The following is a 21,430-nucleotide window of genomic DNA, read 5'->3' as shown; positions in this document are numbered from 1 at the left end:
GCAGGAAGCAGGTGAAGTTGGGGCAGCCGGTGTTAAGTAAAAGAAGGGGAAAGATTGTATCTAGTACTACTTCGGGTCATATGGGCCCTCTGTCACATGGGGATAAATTATTCCTAAAGCAGAATCTTCAACCACTATTACTAAAAAGGGATTTGGAACATCAGGCCTCACTTATGAGGTTTCCCCAACAAACAAAAAGCTCCTTAAACCAGTTTAAAGAATTTGGCACAAAATTCATTGTGCTTTGATTCTGAAGAGATTAGCTGTCAACTTCTGATTATGACTTGGCTTCTCATATAGACTGAATATTAAGAAATGTGCTAACCATGACGATTTTGAGTAATGAGATTCATTTCACAGTTGTTGCTCAATGTAAATAAGTAAACTGTCATTCAGATGCCAACCAAAGTGCCACAGATATTGTGTTTAGCCAGTCAGTGGCTCGTAGTGTGATCACTTCAGAAGACTAACAAGAGCAAGTACTCAGAGTTTAAAAGACTCAGATGCTGGAACATGCAGAAATCATCAAAACACTCAGAAAGGCGGGGCCTACTCTTCTTCCTGGCTTCCACCTCTTTGAAAAGAAAACTTCAACAAGGCTCTGATTATAATCGGACCTAGTGTGACTAGAATCTGATGATCTGAGCAGATACGAAGTGTGCGTACAAGGCAGACAATCACTGCTGCATCATTAGTGTCTATGCTGCACTAGATTTCTAAGTTAGAGAAAATAATGACATTTTTTTCTGGATAAACACACACACACATAGGCAGAACACTAATACTTGAATGACATGCTAAGTCTTACTTTTTTTTAGTTTAAACTATCTAAGCACATATTTAACCTACCTATTATTCTATTATAGAGCTATTATATTTCTTCCTATTCTTTCTAGTATTTAATTGTGCTGAGATATGTGGATATATAGATATGGGAAATTATATGAAATGCATGTAGAGAAATACACACACACACACACACACACACACACACACACACACGAGATTCAAGACCTCCTTATTACTTGGAAATCAAACTTCAAGGAACATCACAGGCTAGGCAGTTGGCAGTGCTGATGGCTTTTATCAGGCTGCTCACAGCTGCCTGGAGCATACAAACATGATAATAAACAGGCAGTGTAGGTCAGCCTAGAGGCAGGGCCCCAATAGAGAGCCTACTAGCATCTCTAACACAGGACTGTCCCACTCAAACCATGGGGAAGACAAGTAAGAGTCAAGAAAGTCCATAGAAGGCAGGGAGTCTATCTGAAACATTATCCATGGTATATTGAAGGTGTAAGTAACTATTCAGGGCCAAGTTGGAGGGATGACATGGTAGAAAGAGCTTTAGATCTGAACTAGGAAAGCCAAACACTAAAATCTAGGTTGTTACCAGCTCCCTGACTTTGGATAAATTGCTATTCTTTTCTGAGCTACAGTTTTCTCAATGGGGCCTAATAATAATCCTTGCCCTTCCTACTTCTTACATGGCCTGGGTGAGTCCAAATGGATAATGTATAGCTGAAGCATGCTTTATGAACTCTACACAGATATTTCTATTGTTAGCAGCCTTTCTGCATGGAAACTTTAGGTCAGTACATCGTGCTCTCAACAGATCTGAGTGGGACAAATAAAAAAAAATAGTGCTATTACTAATGCTTTGTGGTTTTAGTGTTAACAATAAGAGTAGGTGAGAACTCTGGATTTTCAAAATTCCATCCAAATCTTCTTATACTACAAACTAATCAAAATAAACTATTTACTACAAAATTATCATCCTAATAGGAACTATTGTAGAGTATACTTAGATGACTTCCAGCAAAAGACATAAAAAAAAGCCTACATTAGAAACTAAATTTTAACTATGTAGTATTTCTGGCCATTTGTTTGTCTCATTAGCTAGTCAGAAATTAATAATTAGGAAAAAGAGAAGGTGAAAAGATGTGAGTAAGAAAGAGAGATTGGGAACAGATGCCTACAGAAGAGGGGAAATATTTTTGGCATAGTATACTTGTTTTTTTCCCTAAATTTTCTATAATAATATATCACTCTGAAATACCACTGCCATTCTCAAAGGCCATGTATATCAGTCAAACATTGACCCCTATAAATTATGAAAATAAGCATGTATGTACATTCATACAAAAAAAACCAGGAATAACAGGAGGGAGAGGGGACTAGAAGACAGGCTACGACTGCCAAAAATAAATGTCCCTAATGTATATTTTTTCTCATCCTTAATTCATAATATATAAGAAGTTAAACTAGTATAAATTTCCAAGGTAGGAATTTTGATAATTTATACTTTGACATGTCTTTGCTTTCACTTGTAATGTTCACTCTGCAAGAGCAAACAATAAACTTTATAATTTTATGTTTTTAAGAGGTTTTCAAATGGCCATATCTGGTTTTTACTTGTAAATCACATTAGGTAGATGAACACTTTATCTAATGGTCAAAATGGCTAGTCTGATTGTATTTTTAGATGCAAAATTACAGATTCATAGTTTATAATTATACAATGATAATCATTTTTGTTGACTCATATTGGAAAGTGACTTGTTAGAATGTATTCCTTGAAAAAATCTTTATGTTGGGATAACTTGTAATAAAATGTTTTTTCCAAATACATGCTATGTAATAGACTTTTCATTTTTATGTTGAGATAACTTGTAATAAAATGTTTTTTCCAAATACATGCTATGTAATAGACTTTTCATTTTTATCATTATAATCACCATTAATGTCATTGATTAAGGTGACATTTCTCATATCTATAATAAAAAATTGCATATCTATGTCAACTTAGCATTTGAGATCTAGTGTACTTGGATTTTTCTAACAAGTAAAGAAATATAGATGGATCATTGAAGATTAAATTTATAAATTAATTTAATATTTGATTTCCTCCATTTTCCCCAGCCTTATCCCAAGAATGCAACTAAGTAAGGAAGAATCTAAGATCTTGGAAAATTAGCAGGCAGCAGTCTCCTCTACCATAATTCACAGTCAGCCACTTATAACAAGCTGCAGATAAATTCCATCCATTCTCTTTCAGTCATGAAGCCCATTTTGTACTTGGCAAGCACACTTGTGAAGAAGTAACTTAATTCAGAACAAAAAAAAAGATTAGTTTTCTTTGAAATGTGTTTATGATGGCAATAAGTTAACACAAGAGAAGAGAAAGAGAGAGAATTTATAGCTTGCAAACATTGTCAGATCCACAAAGGGTTCATTGATCTTTTTATCAGTTAGAAACAATATATCTCTTTTCTCCAGCAACCCACTAGAAACCCCCCTCATATATGTCTGAAACTTCAAATGAAGTTACAATAGTCAGTAGCTAAGATTTAGTCTTAGCCAAAGTATGTTCCATTACAACCAAACTCATCATTATCACTTGTGACAATAAATGCCTTCAGAGGCAGATTCTTTTGTTAAGGAAGTAAAAGACATTTTCCTTACTTGTGACAAATTTTAAAAAGACACAATGAGAGTAATTATGTCTATTACTGATTTCAATTAACTGGTATTTTTAAATTCAGAATCCAAGGACAAAGTCATTTGCTTTCTCCCTTATATAATCAATACTGGTTAGATAGATACATAAATACATAAAGATAAGTAAGACATAGGCAAGTATTTCAAATATGCTATTAAAATAAACGCAAGGTTTTTTATGTAAATTCTGTGACAAAACTGCAATCTATAAGAATCTCTGTATCCTTTCCTTTCTGGAAAATAAATAAACATACTCCTTAAGTTAAAAAATATTTGATAAGACAACATTCAAAAATCAAGACATTGCTCATACACAAATTAAAATAATCACGGAAAAAACATGAAATTGGAAAAACGTCGGCAGCCTCAGTGTGATCAGGCACTGAAAGAATTTGTTCAACAGATAAGAAAATGTGATACTGTTTCTTTTGTTAAGGTCTACAGAAGCCTGTTGACTGAAGTAGACAGGCTCTTGGGAGGTACAGCAAGAGGTTTTCCTTAAGTTTGCTGTTGAGGTAATATGAAGTGTTCTTCCAAACATTGCTGCTTTACCTTGGGAAGACATCATATTAAAAAGGTTGGAAAAAAGATAATATCTTTCTTAATTTAATTCATGGAATCATTACAACACAATCACAAGAAAAAATGGTGGTAGAAAGATTGTATTTTCCCAATATAATGGAGATATCATAAATTGCTAGTACAGAAAAGGTCAACAACAAATATCTGTTTAATGAAATAGTGTTGATGTTTTTAAGAAATGTAGTTATATCATGTAGAAAGAACTTACTCTTTCCTACTGGTATATAAGTTGACTGGTATACAGATTATAAGTATTCAAGGAAAATATAAAACTAATTTTTGTTCTGCAGATGACTAGAGCCATTTTTGTTCCATGGATCTTATGGTCTAGCTCATGGCACAGTGAACTCAAACATGCATACTAAGTATACTATGAAAGAATAAAAAGACATGATTCTTTACATTGATATAGTTTCTGTCTGCATTGTGTTTGTTATCAATGATTTTTAAAGTACTGTTATATTATTATCTTACTTGGTTCTGACAACATTTGTGTGGCACTCTTAAAATAGATATATTCATATTCAATCTAAATTAATTAATTTATTGTTCAACTGCAATGCTCTATTAGACAAGGAACTTGGCAGTATATAAAATATACTTCATCAAATTAAGCAAAATTTGTCCAGAAAAAAGGAGAGGGCCAAGAAGCAAAAGCTAATTGTATATATACTGCTTGGCCTTATTTTACCTTATACAACCTTTCAACTGCTTAAAACTTATTCAGTGTGATATGAAAATAAAGTCCTATTTTCTTGCCTCCTAATACCACCTCAAGAGTTCCTTCCCTTAGTGACTTTTTCATCATTATCCAAAAATATGGCATCAAAGAGAGCTCTAAGTGTGAACAAAATCATATCAGACATGGAAAGCATACGAAAAGAAGAGTGATAGAGAGGGGAGTACGTGTATGTGTGTGTAACTATAAAACTAAAAGAGAAAAGGGAACAAGCTAAGAGAAACAGTCACTTCCACATACTGTTCAATTTACAAATTTACATCTTTAGAATAAGAGAAAATCAAAAGTCCAAAACTGGTAAACAATCCTAACATTATTAAAACAGTAGATTATATAAATGAAGAAATGTAGAATTTACTATCTGAATATAGAATGACTAAAGGACTGGAAGGCTGAAACAGTATTGCATGTTCAAGGACAGCCTTGGAAACTTAGCAAGACCCTGTTTTTAAAAAAAATTTGGTAAAAATAAAAGCTTATTTATTACAGAAGATGTGACAAAATTCATAACATGTCAGAAAAACCATTCCCGACTCAGTTCTTAAAAACTTGCACTGCATGCAAGGAAAGAATTTTCCTTTCAAAAAATCTTGTATTTCTATTTTCTCAACATCCCTTAGGCCCAGACGTGAACATCATCAAGTCTATGTTGACATGCTCCATTTTGGAGCCTGCTTGGACTTCACTTCAGTGTCCCTTCAGGGAGAGGTATGCATAGTAGCCAGGAAATATGCAAAGGGTAGCATTAGGAATTAACAAATTAAATCTAAGGTGCACAACTCCACAACTGAAATAGCAGAGTTGCACAATGTTCTTTTATAAGAGGTACTATTTGTAAGCTGGATGCAGTGGTGCGTGTTTGTAATTCCAATACTTGAGAGGGTAAGAAATTTTTAAAAAGTAAAATAGGACTAGGAGTATATCTCAGGGGTAGAATGCTCTGGGGTCCATTCCCAATAGCAGCAAAAGAAAAAAAAAGGCTGAAGTTTAAATTAGTGACATTTCAGATCTGACTTGACATTCTGTGGTCAGTGCAGCTACAATTATTAAGTTATACCTGGAGCACTACAAATAAAATGGCAATTTGTTGGTTGTTAGATTTACAAAATTACTAACAATGATAAAATCAAGTTAAAACTGTCATATATTAGATGAACAGAAAAACAAAATCTGGCTGGCAGTGGGCTTTGCACTATAATTCTACCATGACGTACTGCACTGCCCTTGAGAACCTAGAAGTCTCCTTGTTCATAAAAAAAAGAGTTAAATAATGCCTCCAGAGAGACCTTATCCATCTTCAAATCCTATCCATGCCATTCATATCCAATTTTTCTTTATTTCTCTATTATTTTCAAACATGAGTCTCTCTTTAGTAAACTTAAAGCCCTGAAAGTGATCAAGTGATCTCTTTCTTCTCTCTTCTTTCTTTTCTCCTCCTCCTCCTCCTCCTCCTCTTCTTCTTCTCCTTCTCCTCCTTCTCCTTTTCTCCATCTCTCTCTCTCTCTCACTCTCTTCCCTCCCTCTCCCCATTAATGCCAAATGTCTTGGATCAGAAATATATGTAATAATACCCTTTCTTTATTCATCATGTTCTTCTGCTTTAAACCTCATTTAATAGTTTTCTATCTCAAATGCAAGACTGACATTGCTTTTTTTTTTTTTTTTTTGGTGGTACTGGGGGTGGAACCCAGAGGCTTTCTACCTCTGGGCTATACTCCCAGACCTTTTTTATATTTTATTTGGAAACAGGGACTCACTAAGTTGCTGAGAGCCTCACTAACAGCTGAGGCTGGCTTCGAACCTGCGCGATCCTCCTGTCTCAGCCTCCCAAGCACGAGGATTTTGGCATTCTTCTGGGGTTGTTTGTTTGTTTTTAGATTGTTTTTCAATTATTAGTTTTTATTTTTTCTCTTTCAGACAAAGAGCTTGTCATTTTCAATATTATCTATCATCTCCAAAGTTACTATCTTCAGCCATAAGCTCTGTTCCATGAATTTCATGAGTTAAAGGTTTTATCCCAAATCTTTAATTCTCTATTTATTGAATTGATAGGCAGAGACTGGTGATTCAATAATACCAATCCCTTTAAAAACTCACAGTCTAAGACTAACCCTAAAATCAAAAAATCAGAATGCAAATGTTCTACATCCCACCTTCCTAATGCTGAATTTTGTACTTGTACTAAGGCCAGCACCATTCTCAAACTATCACAGGTTGGATTTCCCAGCAAGCAAACTCTGAGAAGGACTTCAGCATACAGAAATTTTATGAGAGTGATTTCTTGGTAACAATACCCATGAAAGAGCACAGACAGAGAAGAATCGGGCAGAGGGAGAAGGTGGGTGATAATAAAATATCAACAGGGCCTTCAGTTGACTCTGTATGGAGTTCTTACTTCAGAGATGTCTGAATTAGGTCCAGCTGGCCAAGGTTTTTCCCCTGTGCTGATTAGTCATGGAAGTAAAGCTTGATCTTTGGGCAAGGCAGCTTCTTCAATCCAGGCAATACATTTAGGGAGCTGACAGGTGGGGTTTCGCTCTGAATAGTACTCCTGACAACTAGAGATTAAGTCCTTCATCCCTGAAGTGGCACTTGGACAGTGTGAACCAATGTCCACCATATTCACTGAGGCTTAAAATATAATTATAGGAGGGAAGATGAGGTATGGAGTTAGACCAAGATTCTAACTTTACCTCCAGCAGTAATTAGCTGTGACCACACAACCCCATGCAGGTTATTTCACTTCTCTGAATCTAAATTTTCTTATAATTTTGAGAAACCAATAATATATATTTTGAAAACAACAAATTCTAGTTCCTGGTAGTTGCCTAAAACATTCTAGTTCTTCTGCTACCATCTGTAAGGTATTTTAGCTATCTTAAGTCCTAGGACTTTTCCAAGTATAAGTCCTAATGACACAATACATCAATATAGATGTATTAAGGATATATCTCTAACCAGGACTATTCCAGGGGCTGCAAAGACCACAGTGAGCAGCCCAGACAAGGTTCCTGCTCTTCTAGAACTTATATTATGCTGTGGAATGACAGATAATTAATATGTAAATGAAAGATAATTTCTAGTGGTGACATGAGAGAAAGGTTAGTGGAGGGTAAGACTGAGCTGAAATTATGTGGATAACTAAGAGGGAGTACCTGTGTAGACCATACAACATGGAGAGTAGGCCAAAAGTCCTGATTCAAGACAAGGCTGGCCTGACATGTTCAAAACGCATATCACAAAATGACATGTGTATGCTAGATTATCACAAGGTGAGTCCACCTTGATGTCTTGTAGACCCAGAGCATTTAACTGTGAGTATTTAATGGAATAAAATGTGTTGATCACTTAACACAGTGTCTGGTACATTGTAAGGACACAGTAACTCAATACTAATATTATTACTGTCATCATCATCATTAGAGCTTCAACTGATATTTCATATACAGATTAGTCCTGGCCCTTAGGTCCTGCATTTCATGCTAAAAGAGGAAAGACCAGGATAGGATGAGGGGCAGAGGCAGAGAATAAAGTGATCTTGTGGAGAGTATTCAGTTATTTTTATTTTTTTTTATTTTACATTTTTAAATCCAAAATACCTGTATAAAATTTATGTGATTGCCCCACTTCATACATGTTTATTTTTTATATCTTTGAATAAATTTGCCTCTCTGAGGCTTAATCTCTTATCAAAAAATGGAGGATAATACTTAATTTATAGAATTATGAAAACTAAATGTATAATAAATTCTAGCACAGTATTTGGAATATAACAAATGATTTTATTCACCCACCAGTGGGATAATTAATAATAATAAGTGCAGTATATTCAGTAAAGTCATTAACAATTGTAAACATCATATTTTAACTCACTGCTCACATCTAACTATATATTTACTCGTGATCTGCAATTACTATGACTGCTTTCAGAGATGGGAGGTGGAAACAGAAATTATTTTACCAAAATTAAATTAGAAATAAAATCAAAAGCATAATTTTATTGAGTTCTAGTGTTGGCCGCTCAACTCTGAGTGTATGATTAGTGAATTAGTAACTGCTCACTTGCTAAATAAATAAGTGTGAAAAAATGAATAAACCTGAAAGGTAAGTGAAAAAATACATAAACAATAAAAAATCAGTTAAAAATCACATTTATTTTTAAGATTTCTGGTGGGGAACATGATTTGTAAGTATAGCAAATCTAGAGAATGACCCTGAAATGTCATACACCCAAGGATGTTGAAAACATTTCACACAAAAAGCATGCGAGGACTGGAAATGTAGCTCATCAGAAAAGCAGTTACCTAGTGTCCAGGATTCTTGAGCCAATCCTCAGCATGGAGAAGGGAATCTGAACATGAGAGTTCTGATCAAGAACTATAAAGAAAGGCAACATCTCAATACTTTAACAAATACTATGGCAAAAAGGTAACCATGGGTATCAGGAGATACGATTAGCAATATGCAGATTGGTAAGATAACTGATCAGTTGTCAAACAACATTAACATTTATTGATCATTTCTTGTATTCCAAATACTGTGCGAGGCCCTATTATAGTTTTAATCTACATAATCCTATAAATCAAGCATTGTTCTTGTTTTATAGAGAAGAAGTTGAGTCTCAGAGAAGCTAATTTATTCAAAGATATACCACAAAAGTTTGACTCCAAAGCTATTCTTTTCCCAGAATGTGGAAAGTAAAGAATCTGAAGGAATTCTTTGGTCCCAAAGAAAGCAGTGAATTTATTAATAGCAGAAGACACAGCATCATCAACTCACTGCTCACATTTATTACATATTTACTCTTAAGTGAGACTCGTGTGATTCCAAGGATGGGAAGTAGAGACAGTTTCCCAAAGTTGAACAATGATAAGAAAGCGGCATTTACTGAGTTCTAAGAGTGGCCTCTCACCCATCCAATATACAGACATATACAATTTTCCAAGAAAAATAAGACAACCACATTAACCAAATTATATATAGGACTCTAAAATTTAGAACAACTCTTTGTCCAAATCCACCTCTGCTTGAGACAACCCAGTAGAATATGAGAAACTAGATGAATATTAAATTTTCCAAATCACAAGAAAAATTTAGCTCCTCCATATTTTTATGTAAAGTTGCTAATAACAAGCATGTGCCAAGATCCCACTTACTAGAGGTTTACACGTGTAGATCACAAGGATAACACTGCTACAATGAAACACAGGATGGCCTGTGGAATTATCAAATACTGATTAACTTGAAAATCATTTAATTCAAGTGCATTTTGTCAAGTTTCATCTGTTCACTTATGAGTTGACAGGTAGCTCATGTCTGAATCTTTGACTCACCAGAACTAATTTCTACCCTTTCAAGTGAGAAAATACCTTCTGCAATCACCAGTAAAGAATTATTTATGCTAAATCATATGAGCTCCCCCTCTAGTGAAGATCTGTGGATGTAGCCCAGTGGTAGAGCACTTGCCTACAATATGCAAGGCCCTGGGTTTGATCCTTATTATTGCTGCTGCTGCTGCTGCTGCTACTTCTACTACTACTACTACTACTACTACTACTACTACTACTACTACTACTACTACATACACACACACACACACACACACACACACACACACACACAGTGATGCATGGAGTCTGAGCCAAAGAAAGACTTTTGTAACAACTGGAAACCATAAATAATGCACTCAGTTGTGAAGCTGAATTTCTTTACAGTTTTCAAGCGCTGCTTCTAACTTTAAAATCATGGTATAAATATTAATTAAGGTACCAGATTACCTGATTCCTGTTGAAAAGGGAAAGATAATCAATCGACTACTTGAGGAGATATAACTGAATAGTGAAAGAATGACCAAGATGTATACTGAATAAGGTTAGCATCATTTCTCTATTTAAACAGTAAAAATTAAATATATCTTGGAATTATTAGAGTTTGCCCCATTCCACATTCGCTCACACTATTTCCCAAGCTTTAGTTCTCCATTCCAACTCGCCACTCCCAAACACCTCAAACTCAGTCTGATATACAGACCTTTAACATATAATTAATACCTTCACTACTTTATACCACTTTTAGTCATATTAATCCTCTTAGTTTGGGCTACAAATTGATATCTTCAGCCTCAATTGGGCATTCAAAAAATAAATATTTCTACTTGCTCCTAGTCAGTTTTCTTCCTCATTCTTTAGATAATAGTTTGTAAATTCACCACTTTTCTCATAGATACTATCCTTCTGGTGCCATTATGGTGTCCATAAATGATTACTGTAGAATGGGTCTATTAACGGGTTAGTTTTCAGTGTTTGTTTAATAAACTATATGATAACACATGATTTCTTACATACTGAAATAAAAATGAACAAAACCTTCATTGGAGATACCATCTCTATAGATGATCTACAAACCTTTTTAAGTCACAGCACTATGCTCCCTTAAATAGTTGCTGTGTCTGCAGGCACTTTATAAAAGTCATACTTAGCCAAAGTTAGAGGCAATTTGCATCAAATCTACAGATTGTAAGTTCCAATAAAACACTAGATATGGAAGTATTTGAAATTCATAAAACATTTTAGAAAACTATGTTGTAACTGTATTTTCTCTTATCTATGTCTGAAAAAAAGCTATAAACACAACGATTTTAAAATAATTAAAACATAGCAACACAAAAACATGGTAACCTTCAGACCAGTATCCGATGTACCAGAAGCTACACAAGGTGTACATTATTCAATCATTTGTTCATTCTACTAGGAAACATTTATTTAGTATCTTTATAATTCAGACCCTCTGTAGGTACAGGCATATAGAGACAAATAAGATATAATCTCTTGTCATAAAAAGACAGACTAAAGCAAATTATAGTACATCATAATTGCTAGAGTAAGTTGTCAGCAGCAATTTGTATTCTATGGGGGAGGGGGGGTTTCTGATCCCAGAAAGAATGTATGTGTGTCTTTGTGTGTATGCATATGTGTGTATGAACAGTAAGATAAACCATACTCTCCCAATTTTAGGTTAGAGGACTCAAGCATAAAAAAGCAGAGTCACAAAGCAATGAGAAATTGAAGCTTCTTCTAGAACATTTTGAGCTTTGCCACTATCTATGTTAGACTTACACATGAAAAATATGGTGCAGTGAATGGAAAAGAAATCCTCAATGGGGGTAAGGGAAACACCTCAATGGTCATGATGTACACACACATACTTATCAAAACCAAGCACTGGGCTAAGCCAGGAAGGAGGGAAGTGGAAGGAAGAGGGCAGGAACTTGGAGAGGGCTCAGTGAGTACTGTGTGCATGTATGCTTGTATCATCCTGGACTTCAACAAAATGGACGATGACAATGCATCAATTAAAAGAAAATGAAGTCATGTCAAATTGAACCCAATAGCAACCTTTCTTCTCCCTTCCCTCTATGATCTCCAACCTTTTTGAATAACTGTTCCTCTACTTTGAGAAAAGAGGGGCCACAAGGTACTTCCAACAATGGCATATGACTTACTTATATGTAAACTCTATGAGAGATAACAAAATATCCTTAGGAAAAACGGGTTAGAGTCCACAAATAATTAAGGGCACAAATGGTGAAATTTCAAATACCTTCTACAAAACAACCAACAAGACTACTGTGATCAGAAGACACAGCCAAAGAGTGTGGCAATATTAGCACCAATTTGCCACCTTGTCCATCCTTGTGTGAGATATAGTCATCTCAAAGAAGCTACTTCCAGGATCATTCTTTCCAAAATTCAGTCTAAGTTCACCCAGTTTAGATCAATTTTCTTCAAGGCATAGATTTTAGTCACCTCTGAACATAACTTTAGAATGCCTACCAATCACCTGGAGTTTTGTTCAAAATGTAGGGTCCAGATCCCTCCCTAGTACTATCAAACCAGACTCGCTTACAATGAGGTCCAGGAGTTTGTGTCCTAACAATTTCCTTTGGGTATGGTTTATGTTCACTGAGGCTTGAAAGCCACTGACGTAAATGAGGAAAAGTTAATAAACCTCCAAGAAAGCCTATGAGGAAGTAATTTCTCATTCTATTTCTAAGAATGTTCACTTTTTCTCAACTCCTCACAACAATTCCAAAAAATCTCCAGCCTTCGGAGATAATTCCAGGTGCTCTGCTTCCTAAATCACATAAAGCCAGAATATTCAATTTTATAAGATGCTCTGGGCTTGTATCACCTAATTCTAAATTTTCAGATGCTGTTCTAAAGTGATATTTGAGGAGCAAGATGATGTCAGCGTGCTTCTGGAAACAGTAGCCCACTTGCTGACAAACATGTCATTCTCACTTGACAGAGAATTGTGTAGAAAATGAAACAATCCAGACTTTGGAAAAATTATTATATTTAACAATTTTTTAAAATATAAATGGGCCACCCAAAGAGTCTCAGAAAGATTATACTGCCCTGTATGTTTTTTTTTTTTTTAAGACAACTTCACTCTGAAATTTTGCTTTAACTCATAGGTATAGGCAAAATTCAAACAGATTTGTAAATACCTGAGTATGTGAGACTCTGGATGCAAAATCTAAATATTTTGTTTGATAGGACTAAATATGCTGCCTATTAAATACAAAAGAAACATAAACATGATTGGACAATTAAACAAGAACATTTATTCTTTGATCATTTTATTGAATATCCATCAGGCACCAAATTCTATGCTAAACACTAGGTAAACATAAGAGTATTGGTGATAGAGTCAGAATTTAAATAGATGCTTTGAATTTTTAGTTAAATTACTGGCTTGTACATTAAACAATGACTTGCAAGTAAAACCCAGTCAGTAAATATCTTTTGGGAAGTACTCTCCCTGACTAAGCCACTTAATTTTTATTCCTTCCTAGATGCATGTGAAAACCCAAAAGACAAAAAGCATACCTTCTCAATTACTCCTGATGAACAATGTATATGTCTAGAGAGGTTGCATTTATTTTTTATCATATTCAATAAAATATACACTCGTTCTTATTTTACTTTTAGCTTTGTATGACAGAGGCAACAAAACAAAAGCAAAGGTGAATGAAAAGAACAATGATAGCAAATAAAAATACATAACATTCAAGTAGCATGTATCAAGGCAAACAAATTATACACTATAAAGGAACACATTACCTCTACTTACAAACTAAGAATGATGGATGTCACTTTCCATTGTCAAAGTTTCTCTTTGAAAAGAATACCCTACAACTGAGCTGATAGCCAAGGAATAGAGCACTTGTTCACACATACCACACGTACGTGTCACTCTGCATGCGTGGCACCTCACAGCCTAGCCCTTTATACAAACAGAGATTAGTGTGAAAGCTTGAAGATGAGGAATGCTAGAAATTCTCAAGCAGAATAAGTAGCCTCTCTTTTATCTAATATGTTCTCTAACTTAATATTATTAAATACCTACAATCTATCTGCTATAATTGTCTTTATATTATTATAGAATTTATAAAAGCATTTTGACTTAGCCATATAGCAGTCAGTAGTTTGGGGAAAACATCTGGATCTGCAATGATTATATATGCCTTGTGTACACATATGAGTCACAGGAGCAAAAAAGAGACTCCAATTTTATTTATTTTTTAATGAATTGGCTGACTATGCCAACAAAATAAAGTGTTTTTATCTTTTTTTAGGGACTTAACATCTGCTAGCTTATTCTATGAAGTTATTCAAAAAGGTTACAAGCAAGTGACTTATTGAGGGAAAAACAGGAAAAAATCCTTAAATTTTTTGGAGGTACTCACATTGGTTGAAATTAATGGAGCTCAACCCTGTAACAACTATTTATTGAGTTCAGGGAATTTTTTAAAAAACACTGCTTCTCTTTCACAACAAATCTACAAGGTAATTATTAGTCTATGTGTACAAAAGAAGAAACTAAGGCTCAGAGAAGGTAGGTGGAGGGTTTTTTTTCAGGGCCTCACACTAGTAAGGAGCTTAGCAAGAGATGATTCAAACCCAAGCCCGACAGACTCCAGAATCTTGTTCTTTCAACTCCACCATGCTGTTTATCAATGGTTATAAATAAGGTACAGAAACTCAATAGCCATTAAATTCTGATTTTAGATTATGCCATCTAATGTTCAAATATAAAAGCATTTAATGACTGGAATATATTTTATCTAATTTTATAATTGTAATGAGTTTGTTTCTCAAAACATTTAGCCAAATCAAGCCCCAAGTTTTAAAAGCTCTTAATTAAAATGTATAAATTATCATATATCCTGTCCCAAAAACAAACTTGATATTTTTTCATTTACTACTTATTAGTTATACTTTGTGAGGATCCTTTTAAATGTTTTACACATGTCAGAGAGCTGCTTTAATATTAGGAAAGGTTAAATATGTGTTTTTAATGTCCTTTCACTTTTTCCTAGGCATTTACTAATGTTTTTCCCTTGCCAAAATAATGAAACAATGTTTGTTTTTTTGTGTGTGACTTGTATTCCAACTTCCTTTCATTTTTCTTGCCTTACTTTCTTGGATAATTTCCTTCCAATAACCTTTCTCTTCTTAATACCATCTTTCTAGTTCTTGTTACTTTTCTCCTGCCATTCTGTTCTGTTTTGCTTCTGAGGTCCTCAAAGTCACCTGCCATGTTATAACAAACAGGAGTTATCTGATAAGAAACTCAGGGAAGCCTAGACTTTGTGTGGATCACTGGTATGCATTCACTGACAGTCTGACATCAGTACACCCAAAACTGATGTCAGAGTGATAGAACAACTCTCTGAATCTCATTTTTAGAAACATAATCCAAAGCAATGAGCTCCTAAGTTCACTCTTGATGGAAAATCCCCAGATGTTTTTTCATGTGCGTTCCCAAGCATTAAATGACTTCAAATAAGTAATGTCATAAGTGATTTACAATTTGCATATCTTCAATCAGGTCTTTGGGATTATTTTTTATTATTATGGCTGCATTCCAGGTATTCACAGTGAACAAAACCACCCAAAGTGAATGATAAGACTTTCTTTAGACATCTCCAAGACAGTTGTAGTTCTTAAGTTTTTCTTCAGTACAGCTTCCTTTTTGTAGTAGCCAAAATATGGAACCAACCCAGATCACCATCAACAGATGAATGGATAGCAAAACTGTGGGAAATACACACAATGGAATTCTATTCAGCCATAAAGAAGAACAAAATTATATCATTTGCAAGAAGATGGAAAGCCCTGGAGAGCATCATGTTAAGTGAGATCAGCCAAGCACAGAAGGAGAAGGTACATGTTTCCTCTAATATGCCCAAACTAGAAAACACAAAGGATACCAGTAGGACCCCAGATATTAGAGGGGAAATACTAGCTAAGTTTTAATGGAAAGATAGGAGAGGAGAAAGGCCGATCTAGATTAATGAGGGTCTACACCTGAACATGTGTAAAATTATGAATAAGACATGGTTAACCTGGACAACCATTGGTGGGGGGGTGAAGGGGGCGGGGGGGGAGAGGGCACCAAATATAGTGTAAATGTATAGTACTTATGTTCAATAAAAAATTGTTAAAAAATAAATAAATAAATAAAAATAAAAGACTAAAGAAGTTCCATGAGTTCAAAGACTGGGTGTGTTTTGTTCATTATTTGTATTGCCAGTGTTTCCCACAATACTTGCCACATAGTAGACCCTCAAATATTTTAATAATTAGGTGAATTAAATAATACTTTGATGCTTGTACCTAAGAAAGTGATCTTTTTCCCTCAAAAGTTTTAAAATTCATAACATATGCCCTATTTTTCTTTCCTATGCCATTATGACAGTTTATCCAAAATTTGTATTATACGTCTTTGCAGAACTTCAAATTAGAGGGGAAGCATAACACTTTACAGATGAGAAGGGTCTCAGAGAGTATGCCCCGAGATGTACAAATATTCAGTTGTTTATAGCAAAATTAGAATCAGATATCTTGCATTCTAGATTTTTCAATTTCACCAACTCAATTTACTTACATTACTTAAATAATATAAAGTATTATAATCTTTATAAACAATATCTAAAAAATGTATCTAAAATGACTACTAAAGAATCAACAACTTGAGTGTGACTGTTCCATGGGTCAAATAACTAATTACTTGGCTATGTCATTAGTACTTATCAAATTTATTTCCATCTTCCTACTTGCAAATCATTCTGGATAAAGAGTAAATTCCAAGTGTTTACCACTGAGTAAACAGAATACTGTACCAAATACAGTCTCTCCTGAAGTGATAGAATGTAAGAAATCCCACAAGACTAAAAACAACTAGAAATTCCTATCCAAAACTGACCTGGTAATAGCTGCTCTAGGGTTGTTGTTTCTTGTAAAGCTTTCAGCACCAATTTAAAAAAGAAAAAAGAAAGAAAAGATAGGGCACAGCCATCATCCCAAGTGTTTTCAGAGAAGTTTAGAATCCTGGCAATGTAGAAGAATAAATCTACTGAAACTTCAGTTTCCTGTGTGCCAAATAAAAGATAGTGGGTACGGACCACACAGAAGTAAGTCACTGCTTTGAAATAAAATCTCTGTGTTTTCTTTGTATCACTAGAATCTACTGGTGATGTGGTTAGCCAATGCAAATTTTTCTATACATGCCTTGTAAGGTTGAAAATGTTTATACTCTTTCACCTGTACTTTCTCAATCTCCTCCTGATAGACCTTTTTCAAAACAGAAAATAATTATTGTTCAGCATGCAAAATGTACATAGAACTGCTACATTATTTGATCTTCATAATTATTTGTAAATTTCTTATTCTGGAAACTATGATCTTAGGTAGGTACTTTTCATGTCAAAGTCATTTAAATCTGACTTACAGAGGAAACCATCAGAGACTCTTTCCTACCTCTTAATCAGGTAGTAATCACTTGAGTTCTCAGTTTATTTCATGTAAATTGTTGAAAATAGTCATAGATTAAATTGGCTTTGTTAAAGATATTGCCCTTACATTCTTTAAAAACTTGTAAATTCTGATTCTTAGGCAAAAACCAAACTTCAGGACTATAAAGACAAGTCCCCGAAAACTAATCATTATCTTAGCAAGATCATTGTATAGAATAGGCATCTGTTGTACTGAAGAATTAGTACAGTGTACAAGTGTAGTTTTGAGTACTAATATAAACATATAGATGCACACTTACAGAATTCCTCTTATAAAAGATTATGTCCAACAACTTGCAACATCAAATAGTTCCTAAGATTATGCTGCCTGAGAACTGAGCCGGGAAAAGTAGCAAAGAGGCGCCAACCTGTTCTGAGGTTTCTTTCTGAGTTATCAATGGAAAGGGTGACAGAAAGGTGTATTAAAAGGCAAAATACACTAGAAGAGACCGATGACTAGCAAGCAGTTTCACTGCTAAAAGAAACAGTGACCTTCTCCACTAATGCAAGTGCCACAAGACACTTGTAAGATTGCCAGGTACTGGTATCCAGCCCCTGAGGCTCCCCCTCCTTCTCAGGTCCTTTCTACCATCATTTGCAAGAGAGCTTTCAAAGCCTGAATCAGAACAGTCAAATACGATCCATGTTTAGATTCACTGTGGAAACTTTGAAGAAATCAAAGTGCCCCAGAGATGATAGAAAAAAAAAAAGTATTGTCTGCAGTTAAAATCTTTGCTTCCAAGGTCTGGGTGAGGCTAAAAGGTGGATGGAGATTTGACACTCTATTTCCCTTGGATTCTGCATGCAACAGAGAGGGTTCCTTGTAAAAGGGGCTCATCCAGACAAGGAAAGTTCTGGCATTCTTGCAAAGGGCAAAAGTCAAGGATAGCTAAGCAGGAATAAGGCAGCGGAGCCCTGAAAGGATGCCTAGAACCAGTGGGAGACTGATGTACACCTGGAACTGCTGATGCAGGCATCCCCAGATTAGCAAAAATTTGGAGAGGTCTAGGAATGCATTCATTTGACAAATATTTACAAAGGGTCTAATATAAAGAAAGCATGGGAAAATGAGGGAGAACGCCCTGGCAAATCCTGGGAAGGGAGGGTGAAGAATAAGTTAAGGGTGCAAGGATTATCAGAAAGGTTTAGAAAATAAGACACTAAATTTACCCAGAGAAGGCTGAGTTAATAAATACACAGTGAATAAGGAATGGGGGAGGGTAACTATAGGATGCAAAAAAAAAGAAAAAAGTGAAAGATTACTGGTTTCTCCATCAAAAAGCAGCCCAGGAAAGTATGACAGAGTTCCTCAGGACTTGAGAAAAGGGATGCAACAGAGAGCGCAGACAGCCTGTGGAATTCACAGATGTCAGCGAAGGTCACACTAAGACCAAGAGAGTGTGGGAAATAAGGAGAGGAAGGGCTTCCTGGAAGGGGTCCGGCCCCTTTGGGAGGCTGGAGAGCAGAAATGAAGGGCCGGGAAATGAGACTGTACAACACAGTGCCTGGGAAAGTTTGGGGAAAAGAGAAAACAGGTGGGTGTGAAGGGACACGGGGGCGGTCAGGGGGCCAAAGGGTAGGACGTGGGCAGATGTCCTCACGCCAGGAGACCCCCCCAGGAGTGGACTTGCACTCTTTTCCTGGGTTTTAACCCCCTTTCTGCTGGAGCCCAGGGTGCCCTGGTGTTCGGATCTCAAGCCAAGCCCAAGCAGGGTGAAGCCAGAGCCGCCCCCCAGCGGCCAGGCTCCGGGCGCTCGCCCCTAGCTGCCCAGCTCCAACTTTCCGGATCCCGGTCCCTTCTCCCGACGATCGCGGCCCCCGGGGTCCCCAGCTCACTCACCGAGGGCGCCGTGAGGCGGCTGATGCTCTCGCCCAGCGAGTCCAGGTTGACCCTCCGGCGGCGCTGCACCCTCCTGGCCCCGGCGGCGGCAGCGGCGGCGGCGGCGGAGGCGGCGGAGGCGGCCGGGGCCGCGGCGGCGGCGCTGGACTGGGGGGGCCCGGGCGGGCTCCGGCTGCCGTTCCAGCAGAGCCTGGACAGGGGGCACTCCCCCTCGTCCTCGGGGCTGGTCTCCAGGTAGTCGGAGCCCAGGGAGCTGAAGGACTCGGACGAGATCTTCCTCCGAGACATGCTGCCGGCGGGGCTGCGGCGGCAGGGGCAAGGGCGGGAAGGGGCCGGGGGCGCCTAGGCGCGCGGGGGCCGCGGGGCGCGGCGGGGGCGCCCGGGGCCGCGGAGCCCCCAGAGCCGGCTGCTCATGGCGGGAAGTTGGGGCGCTGCCCCGCGGCGTGGGGCCCGGGCGGGCGCGCTGGGCTGGGGACCGCCGCCTCCGCGATGCTCGCCGCCCGGAGGCTGCGCCCTGCGCCCGGCTGAGGCTGCAGCCGCGGCAGCCGCCGCCTCGCCCCTTCCCCGCCGCTCCCGCCTCTCCTCCCGCCTCCCCACTCGCTGCCCGCCTCCCTCCTTCTCCCTTCACCCCCCCCCCAGCTCTCCCTCCTCCTGTATCACGTGTCGCCATCAGACTCATTGGGAGTCTCTGCCTCGCCTGTCGCCACGTTTCAGGAGCAACGAGGACACTGGGCTGCTGTCCTCTGCGCGCCCTCCCCGCTGCCACCATCCCTGGCGACTAGGAGGCGCGCACTGTGGTCCCGGCCCAAAGGTGCATCCCTGGGAGAGAGAGGCCGCTGACCCGCGGACTGGCCCAGAGGGTGCGGGAGGGGAGAGGGGCAGCCTAGGGCCGCCTCGGGGATGCCTGGCACAGCCAAGTGGGAGGGTGAGGGTCCACGTTTGTCTTTTCCCGCATTGTCCTCTGAGTTTATTTAGGAAGTTGCGAAGCGAAAGGGAAAGGCCAGAGGGCTAGCCCGCCTATTCCAGAGGAGACGCCTATAGGGGAAAGGAGGAAACGGGACACACACTGGTGGCCACCCTGCTGGGGCAACTCTAAGAGACTCTCCTTCCCCGCCTGGAGCGAGGTCGCGTGGGTGCGGAGCGAGCCCGGAATGGAGAGGCAGAAAGGACCGCATCTGCTCCAACCGCAGCCCTGTTGCTTTCTCTCCTCCTGGTGGGGCTCAGGGCTCCAGCTGGCTCAGCGCGGTGCTGGACAGCTCCGCTGGCCACCTGCAGAAGCCTGTGCCTGCGCAGCACAGCTCCTCCAGCAGACTCTACTACCTGGCCCAAAGGAGACACGGGAGGGATCCCAGGTCCCTCAAATTATGGACTTTTTGCACCAAATATGATTCATTTGCACTTGGCTACACGTGCTGCAAAAAGAGCTAAGGGGAGTAGGGAGAATGGCGTTTCAACCCCCAAAATCAGATTAGTGAGTGCTCCGTTCAGGGGCTTGCTTTACAGCAACCAGTCTTTTTCGGGGCCTGGCCCCACTGCCCTTGCGTTGGCTCCAGAGAAGCCTCAGACTTGTTCCGACCTGAGGTAAGGCATGGGAAGAGGGAACAGCAGTATTCCAAAAGAGGAGTCCCAAGCACAGCCTCCTGCAGCAAGGCAGATGAGCACCCTCTCCACTTTTCCCTGCCCTAGGAAAAATAAGTTCAAGGGCTCTAGCTTTAGCCGTAAGGACACAAGCCACAGCCAGCGTTTGTGTTGTTGTTTGTGTTTCCCTAAAGACTAGTTCAGATGAAGGCAGGTAGCTTTGTGTAGACTGTTTATTTAAAAACAATACAAAAACAAAGCCATCCCAGGTTTCCTTAAACTCTGAATCTTCCCAATTCTTTATATGGATGCAAATACAGTGTGATTG

General features: G+C 38.2%; 1 protein-coding gene across 1 annotated transcript in view; it reads right to left on the bottom strand.

The window, feature by feature from the left end:
* The window catches only part of GUCY1A2 (guanylate cyclase 1 soluble subunit alpha 2), a gene marked incomplete at both ends in the record, with an annotated part of 320,738 nt that extends 300,926 nt beyond the window's left edge, over window positions 1-19,812 (bottom strand). Inside the window, one exon of the mRNA XM_080711024.1 lies at window positions 19,525-19,812. Coding sequence (XP_080567150.1) covers window positions 19,525-19,812 — 288 coding nt within the window. The remainder of the gene's footprint in view (window positions 1-19,524) is intronic.
* Between the last annotated feature and the right edge of the window lie 1,618 nt (window positions 19,813-21,430).

Source organism: Muscardinus avellanarius, assembly GCF_963383645.1.
Source record: "Muscardinus avellanarius genome assembly, chromosome: 1".
Lineage (NCBI taxonomy): Eukaryota > Metazoa > Chordata > Mammalia > Rodentia > Gliridae > Muscardinus > Muscardinus avellanarius.
Note: the sequence above shows the minus strand (reverse complement) of the source record. Positions and strands in the feature narration are given on the sequence as shown.